Below are 8,996 nucleotides of genomic sequence, written 5' to 3'. Positions count from 1 at the left end.
CAGCAATATATCAGCTGTGACAAGCCGAGTCCGGGCCAGACAATCAAGTGATTGACAACGTGAGCATCAAACTTCTGGACATGTTTAAGTGCTTAGCATTTGCCGTTGATGCAAATACCGATAAAATGTAGAATATATTGAAAGTAGGTTTCGTTATCAATCAGATAAACTATTTTTCGCATTGCTAAGGTCTGAATATGGTATTCGTAATTCGCCGGTTCCACTATGAACAATAATTCAAACAAATAGTATGACGAATGGGGAAAATATCAGGATTCGTTCATCAGAAGTTCAACGTAAGACCCCTAGTGGATGCCTCGTAGTAACCTACCCTTCCGGAAGTAATACAATCCATTCCTTCCTGAACCAAGGCGGGGAATTTGCAACGTGAAAATGAACGAGAAAAGTACAGTTAAGTGGTCGTTGTTTTTTAAGAGAAACGTCTTATATGTACCAACACATAGTTTGACCAGATCACTGACATGAAGCTTCAACCCTTAATATAATCGATTGTGATTGAACTGTGCAAATGTCAGCCTCGGTATCCTTTTGTTTGCTTTAATTTCTGGTAAATATTGTTAGTGTTTCTCCTGACGTTTGTACTAAAAAAAACCTCTCACGTGATGTACATGCATGATCTCTGCTTTCAGTCAACGGCTATTAACTCGTGGGCAGACGGAAAGTCACTGATAATGGAAATATGGAAGTGATAAGTGATTTAGAGAGATTTCAGAGATTTTCTTATCAAAGTCCAGGACTATGTAGTCAATACTAGTGGTGTTCCGATTAATTGAAATAATCGAAGATTGGTCGCAGTGACCAAACGACCAAGCAATCTATCACAATTTCTCATAATCGAACATAAACGATTTTGGAACTACTGTTTTAGTCTTTGAAAAACTTGACAACTGAACATATCTTAGAAGTTGTCAGGGCCTGAAAACGTGTTTAATTCTTAGAAAACTCACTTCACTAACTGAAAAGCCATGACTGAATGTTTCTCTAAGACTCAAGGAAGTTTATGTTCATGATATATTAGTCATCACTTTAAAGTAGCAAGTTGCATCATGTTATACATATCTGCAATAACAATATGGATGGGAAAATCTGAAAAATGACGCTAACCAATTTTTTTCGATGATTGTTCGTTGGTAATGAAGCAATCATCAATTGTGAGATTTCAACAAATTCCCAACACTAGTCAATACTAGCTCTGATAACTCAGTAAAGATACCCCCCTGATATTGTTGACAGTAACCATGTTGGAAGTATGTTTTGAAAATCGTGTAGCATCTTTTGAATCTTTTTTTTAGATAATAACTTCTAACAGATGAATAATTAATATGTAGAAGTTGAGCAAACGAGAGATTGTTTAGGCAGAGGCCTGGTCACTACATGACCGGAAGTTACCAAAGTTCAGAGCTCATTCTTCACCACTCACCCCTTTCCGAAATTCCAAAAAGACACGGTTTGTTCCGGAATAACACGAGTTGGTCACGAATATTCAGACCTTTGTGGTTCCGAAAAGGGGCGAGGTTTGCGGATTGAGCAAATTGAAAAAATCTAAAAATGCATTCCTTAAACTAGTCGACACAATACATGAGTTATGAACCTGTGACCGATGTTATGATCATTTCTCTACTCCTGTTTTATATCCCAATGTCTGTGGTTGTTGTTACGAAAGCTGCCCACAATTACCACTGTAATGACATAACGCAATGGGGATCATGTATGAGTCTCTATGGGTCTGATTATTTATTACATATGACGAAATGTATCTAAGAGCGAAATGTAATGTGTGCAATAGTAAAATACATGTGTATTGGCGATTATTAAACAGCGACGTTTGTGTTCAAGGGATGTAGTGCCTTACTGACTTTGTTGATGGGACAACCTTCGAACTGAAACATTGTCAAGATTTTATTTCATTTGGGGGTGATGGCTGGTTGTTTACAGAATGTACACAGGTTTGTTCAGATATCAATACCTGTCGATTCCCCCGTCTATTTGCCGATATGTTTACGAACAGTGGCCAAAGAAACCCAGTACTCCAGCCTTGCATGTGAGCCCATTAGCACAGGGACAAGTCTCGTGAGAGTTCATGTTGATGAAACACATCCGTCCCGTGGTACCATGAGCCTGGCAACGGATAACGTATGCAGGTTTAGGGCCAGTGGCCTCAGGTATGTAAGCCATGCCCTGGAAGTAGACAGAAAGTGTTGTGAATATGCATGAAAATCCTTATGTCATGAATCCAGACATTGAGAAATTATTTGCAATACCGGTAAAGAAACGACAGAAAGATCTTTAGTCAATGTCACAGCTTCGGGACAAATAGCAAATAGTGCAAACAGCATTTAATTTCAGTATCCAGTTGCTAAGGAAACGTAATAACGAGTTATTGAAGCGTACATAACCAATTCTGAAAATTACAGAAGATACCATATTTACAGTTTTGTAAATACTTTGACAGCAAGTATTGTATACATATGTGAGCAATTTGGTAAGTATAGCTAATTAATGTAATGTTTACAGGTACATAATGAATGTTGTACACATCCTTCATTTCACTAAGATTACAGTTTGTATATGTACAATCAGCTTCTGTACAACAGCCCTCATGTAAACAAGTTGCAGGTTGTGCGAAGGTTTTCCAAACTTACAGAGTGCCCTTATCAGAGATATATGCTACAGGTGTATTATGTGTATTTCAAAGTTTGATATTGAATCATTCCAACATGACCTTGACTTTGCAAAATTGCAAAGTAAATTAATCACAAACATCTGAAATGTAAACAAAGGAAGTCTGAAAACAGTAAATAACTTACCCCATCTCAACTTAACGTTAGTGTTACAAATAAAGTAACATTAATGGGGTAACAATGACAATCCCCCATCTCCAAATGCTAGAGATTCTACATGGACTTGATACATGCCAGCTGTCCAACTCCCCCGTCCCCCAAGAACTGCAAACTTACCATCCCAAAGAATTTGTTTAGAAATATCATCTAAATTTAAAACGTAATACTCTAATATTTTGTACTCGTACCCCTGACCAATATATGTACTGGCCGACTTGAAAAGATGTATTGCTATGGCAGTGTATATATCGTAGTCAACTCATCACGTTTCATTGACAGGTGTCTACAAGTTACTAACCAAGTACCTCTTGATGGTAACATTTATATGTGTCTACAAGTTACTAACCAGGTACGTGTTGATGGTAACATTGATAGGTGTCTACAAGTTACTAACCAAGTACGTATTGATGGTAGCATTGGCAGGTGTCTACAAGTTACTAACCAAGTACGTCTTGATGGTAACATTGACAGGTGTCTACAAGTTACTAACCAGGTACGTCTTGATGGTAACATTGATAGGTGTCTACAAGTTACTAACCAAGTACGTCTTGATGGTAACATTGACAGGTGTCTACAAGTTACTAACCAAGTACGTCTTGATGGTAACATTTATATGTGTCTACAAGTTACTAACCAAGTACGTCTTGATGGTAACATTGATAGGTGTCTACAAGTTACTAACCAGGTACGTCTTGATGGTAACATTGATATGCGTCTACAAGTTACTAACCAAGTACGTCTTGATGGTAACATTGACAGGTGTCTACACGTTACTAACCAAGTACGTCTTGATGGTAACATTGATATGTTTTTACAAGTTACTAACCAAGTACGTCTTGATGGTAACATTGATATGTGTCTACAAGTTACTAACCAAGTACGTCTTGATGGTAACATTGATATGTGTCTACAAGTTACTAACCAGGTACGTTTTGATGGTAACATTGATAGGTGTCTACAAGTTACTAACCAAGTACGTCTTGATGGTAACACTTATATGTGTCTACAAGTTACTAACCAAGTACGTCTTGATGGTAACATTGATATGTGTCTACAAGTTACTAACCAAGTTCGTCTTGATGGTAACATTGATATGTGTCTACAAGTTTCTAACCAAGTACGTATTGATGGTAACATTGATATGTGTCTACAAGTTACTAACCAAGTACGTCTTGATGGTAACATTGATATGTGTCTACAAGTTACTAACCAAGTACGTCTTGATGGTAACATTGACAGGTGTCTACAAGTTACTAACCAAGTACGTCTTGATGGTAACATTGATATGTGTCTACAAGTTACTAACCAGGTACGTTTTGATGGTAACATTGATAGGTGTCTACAAGTTACTAACCAAGTACGTCTTGATGGTAACATTTATATGTGTCTACAAGTTACTAACCAAGTACGTCTTGATGGTAACATTGATATGTGTCTACAAGTTACTAACCAAGTACGTCTTGATGGTAACATTGATATGTGTCTACCAGTTACTAACCAGGTACGTGTTGATGGTAACATTGATATGTGTCTACAAGTTACTAACCAAGTACGTCTTGATGGTAACATTGATATGTGTCTACAAGTTACTAACCAAGTACGTCTTGATGGTAACATTCATATGTGTCTACAAGTTACTAACCAAGTACGTCTTGATGGTAACATTGATATGTGTCTACAAGTTACTAACCAGGTACGTTTTGATGGTAACATTGATATGTGTATACAAGTTACTAACCAAGTACGTCTTGATGGTAACATTGATATGTGTCTACAAGTTACTAACCAAGTACGTCTTGATGGTAATATTGATAGGTGTCTACAAGTTACTAACCAAGTACGTTTTGATGGTAACATTGATATGTGTCTACAAGTTACTAACCAGGTACGTCTTGATGGTAACATTGATATGTGTCTACAAGTTACTAACCAGGTACGTTTTGATGGTAACATTGATATGTGTCTACAAGTTACTAACCAAGAACGTCTTGATCGTAACGTTTATATGTGTCTACAAGTTACTAACCAAGTACGCCTTGATGGTAACATTGATATGTGTCTACAAGTTACTAACCAGGTACGTCTTGATGGTAACATTGATAGGTGTCTACAAGTAACTAACCAAGTACGTCTTGATGGTAACATTGATAGGTGTCTACAAGTTACTAAACAAGTACGTCTTGATGGTAACATTGATAGGTGTCTACAAGTTACTAACCAAGTACGTCTTGATGGTAATATTGATAGGTGTCTACAAGTTACTAACCAAGTACGTCTTGATGGTAACATTTATATGTGTCTACAAGTTACTAACCAAGTACGTCTTGATGGTAACATTGATATGTGTCTACAAGTTACTAACCAGGTACGTCTTGATGGTAACATTGATATGTGTCTACAAGTTACTAACCAAGTACGTCTTGATGGTAACATTGATAGGTGTCTACAAGTTACTAACCAAGTACGTCTTGATGGTAACATTGATATGTGTCTATGTTACTAACCAAGTAAGTTACTAACCAAGTACGTCTTGATGGTAACATTGATATGTGTCTACAAGTTACTAACCAGTTTTGATGGTAACATTGTATGTGTCTACAAGTTACTAACCAAGTACGTTTTGATGGTAACATTGATATGTGTCTACAAGTTACTAACCAAGTACGTCTTGATGGTAACATTGATAGGTGTCTACAAGTTACTAAACAAGTACGTCTTGATGGTAACATTGATAGGTGTCTACAAGTTACTAAACAAGTACGTCTTGATGGTAACATTGATATGTGTCTACAAGTTACTAACCAAGTACGTCTTGATGGTAATATTGATATGTGTCTACAAGTTACTAACCAGGTACGTTTTGATGGTAACATTGATATGTGTCTACAAGTTACTAACCAAGTACGTCTTGATGGTAACATTGATAGGTGTCTACAAGTTACTAACCAAGTACGTCTTGATGGTAACATTGATATGTGTCTACAAGTTACTAACCAGGTACGTCTTGATGGTAACATTGATATGTGTCTACAAGTTACTAACCAAGTACGTCTTGATGGTAACATTGATATGTGTGTCTACAAGTTACTAAAAGTTACTTGAACAAGTACGTCTTGATGTCTTGATGGTAACATTGATAGGTTTCTACAAGTTACTAAACAAGTACGTCTTGATGGTAACATTGATAGGTGTCTACAAGTTACTAACCAAGTACGTCTTGATGGTAACATTGATATGTGTCTACAAGTTACTAACCAAGTACGTCTTGATGGTAACATTGATATGTGTCTACAAGTTACTAACCAAGTACGTCTTGATGGTAACATTGATAGGTGTCTACAAGTTACTAACCAGGTACGTGTTGATGGTAACATTGATATGTGTCTACAAGTTACTAACCAGGTACGTCTTGATGGTAACATTGATAGGTGTCTACAAGTTACTAACCAAGTACGTCTTGATGGTAACATTGATAGGTGTCTACAAGTTACTAACCAAGAACGTTTTGATGGTAACAGTGATATGTGTCTACAAGTTACTAAACAAGTACGTCTTGATGGTAACATTGATATGTGTCTTTAGTAAGGTACCACTTCACTAAATATAAATATTTTCGAAGGAACACTACTCTGACACCAAAACAATAATCTTAGTCTTATCTAAGTTAACCCCATATCTAAGACAAGGTCAGGACCAGTTATCCGTATTTGTAGGTGTGACATTGGGTTATGTTGGTACAGCTGACGAATTTTGAATTAAGACACATTTGAAAGGATCAGTTTCAGATACGACGATACAAGGCAAGAAACTGGAACATGATAATTGAAGAGAGTTTGTTATGTTGTGTAGAGGAAGAGTTTGTTATGTTGTGTACAGGAAGAGTTCGGCGATAGGAGTAAATGAAGTTTTGATGTTGTGGCGATGATAGACACACAACTAAAAATATCACCAATACATGAACATAACGGAGTCGATAACAGATGGTTGAATCCATGAACATCGATCTATACCCTCAAGGTTGATTCAACTCGTCAGTCCAATCACACACTGGGATTAAATGTATATGGTACTTGGGTCCTATGGGACGTACAGCAGGAAGACACTGGATCCCCATACATCATCTTCAGTTTAATCCAAGAATTAAGAAGGAATGTTTTCAGGACTAATTGTCCAGCCTACCTCTTTGACACAGCATTTGCCCGCCCCGCACGAGTTGGGGTCAGCAGGGTCGCAGTTGTCCACCACGTTCACCAGCTGACCATTCATGGTCTTCAGCGTCCCCTCCACACACAGACACACCTGGAAATACCGAGCGTAAAAGCAGGTTTGGAATTCACTACATGTATAGCTCCAAACTGCTGTCTACGAACACTGATTGAAACCGTGTGAAGCCGTATCGCCTAGTATCGGACTCCTTTATGTGACATAGTGTGAGTGAGTGGGTTCAGTTTTCGGCCGCACTCAGCAATATATATATGACGGCGGTTTGTAAATAAACGAGTCTGGACCAGACAATCCAGTGATCAACAGAACGAGCATCGATTTACGCATTTGGGATACGATGACATTTGTCAACTATGTCAGCGAGCCTGACCACCGGATACCGCTTGTCGCAATTTTGTACATAAAAATAGTATAAAATATTATGCTTAAACAATCTGGGAGGGGGGGGGAGGGGTTCATTGATTTTGTACATGACATGCAGTAGGTTACTTAATTTGTACATAAAGCTTGGGGGGGGGGCATTCACTATGTAAATGCTTCTCCATATCACAACCACCCCCCCCCCTAGCCATAAATTATGAACGGTCCCTGATGGTGATAATCACCAAGATACAAGCTATCATGATATGCACATGGACCAAAGTAATGTTCATTAGGGTTAAACGAGGAAATACCATCTGTTTACCCCTGTAAAACAATCTGTATTACGTTTGCTACATAACATATGTTTCGTATTCATATCCAGTTATCCATTCGATGAATAAGACGTTTCTACAATAAAGAACGTACTTTAGTGTAACTCAAGCCGCCATTAGTATGTGCAACCTGCAGACTTGGTCAATGCCCCCTGTAGACAAGCGCTACACAACTCACTGTGCAAAGAACCACCAGTGGTGTTAGCCAGATAGACATGGTGAAGGTCTTCGTGGATGTCCAGCAGACTGATGTCTGTTTCTTCAGTGTGGGTCAGAGATAAAGCTATGAGTCGACAGTGTCTCCCTATATCTGTGCTTATCTCCCTGAAGTGTGTGGGAAGAGAGTTTCAAGTGTCCAAAATAGCTCGCTAAACTTCGCCCATCTTAGAAAGTTTGGAACTTGTAAATAATTAAATCCAGTATGATATTTCGTTATTTTCCCATATCTTTACATTTACTAATTTTCCGCCTCAAATCAATCCTCAGTTCTTCCTTCAATACAATATATTAATTTCTAAACTATTTCTGCGACAAACGTCCCGATATGCGCAGCAATGAGCACGCTGTTCTCGAAGTAAGTCATCTTTCAACCAAATAAAGCTAGAATGTACTTTACCATGCGCAGCCCGGGCGGATGCAGCCCGCTCGCTGCGGAGCAGTTATCACAAACCTCTGTGAGTCGTTGTTCAAGTTGAGGTTATGTAAATCTGTGCAACTTGGAAAGCCTGACGATGTGTCAATAACATCACTAAAATCTGCACGCATCCCATGTGATGTAGTGAAGCGAGAGAGATTTAACTTGCAATTCAGGCCCTTATGCACTGTGTACTATACGCCCCTAGACACGTAAGAGGCGACTAACGGGATCGGGTAGTCAGGCTCGCTGACTTGGTTGACACATGTCATCGGTTCCAAATTGCGCAGATCGATGCTCATGCTGTTGATCACTGGATTGTCTGGTCCAGACGCGATTATTTACAGACCGCCGCCATATAGCTGGAATATTGCTGAGTACGACGTAAAACTAACTCACTCACTCACTATACGCATGTAGCCTCTCAGAACCTTGAATGGAACCCTACTTATTTATTACTATTGCTGAATTGGGCGAAGTTCCATAGATTCAAAATTCTCCTGGCAACCAATGTCGGTCTTTTCAAGCTCCACGTATTCGTGTATGTACAATTATGACTGACCTGCTGTTTCCACTTTCTAC

At 38.5% G+C, this 8,996-nt stretch overlaps 1 protein-coding gene across 1 annotated transcript; it reads right to left on the bottom strand.

Moving 5' to 3' along the window:
- Positions 1-1,902: 1,902 nt before the first annotated feature.
- On the bottom strand, positions 1,903-8,099 carry LOC124282697 (delta-like protein 1). The gene is made up of 3 exons (XM_046718719.1): positions 7,959-8,099; positions 7,041-7,160; positions 1,903-2,199 (listed from the first exon to the last, which is right to left on the bottom strand). The coding sequence occupies exons 1-3, from the start codon at positions 7,995-7,997 to the stop codon at positions 2,020-2,022; spliced, it is 339 nt and encodes a 112-aa protein (XP_046574675.1). The 5' UTR covers positions 7,998-8,099; the 3' UTR covers positions 1,903-2,019.
- Between the last annotated feature and the right edge of the window lie 897 nt (positions 8,100-8,996).

Source organism: Haliotis rubra, unplaced genomic scaffold (assembly GCF_003918875.1).
Source record: "Haliotis rubra isolate DU_JTF1 unplaced genomic scaffold, ASM391887v1 Scf300, whole genome shotgun sequence".
In the NCBI taxonomy this organism is placed as follows: domain Eukaryota; kingdom Metazoa; phylum Mollusca; class Gastropoda; order Lepetellida; family Haliotidae; genus Haliotis; species Haliotis rubra.
Note: the sequence above shows the minus strand (reverse complement) of the source record. Positions and strands in the feature narration are given on the sequence as shown.

Excerpts from the sequence above, each read along its gene's own strand:
- LOC124282697 (XM_046718719.1), bottom strand. The coding sequence starts at position 7,997 with ATGTCTATCTGGCTAACACCACTGGTGGTTCTTTGCACA. Across the intron at positions 7,161-7,958 it reads CACTGGTGGTTCTTTGCACA|GTGTGTCTGTGTGTGGAGGG; the intron begins GTGAGTTGTGTA and ends CGGTATTTCCAG. Across the intron at positions 2,200-7,040 it reads GCAAATGCTGTGTCAAAGAG|GGCATGGCTTACATACCTGA; the intron begins GTAGGCTGGACA and ends GTCTACTTCCAG.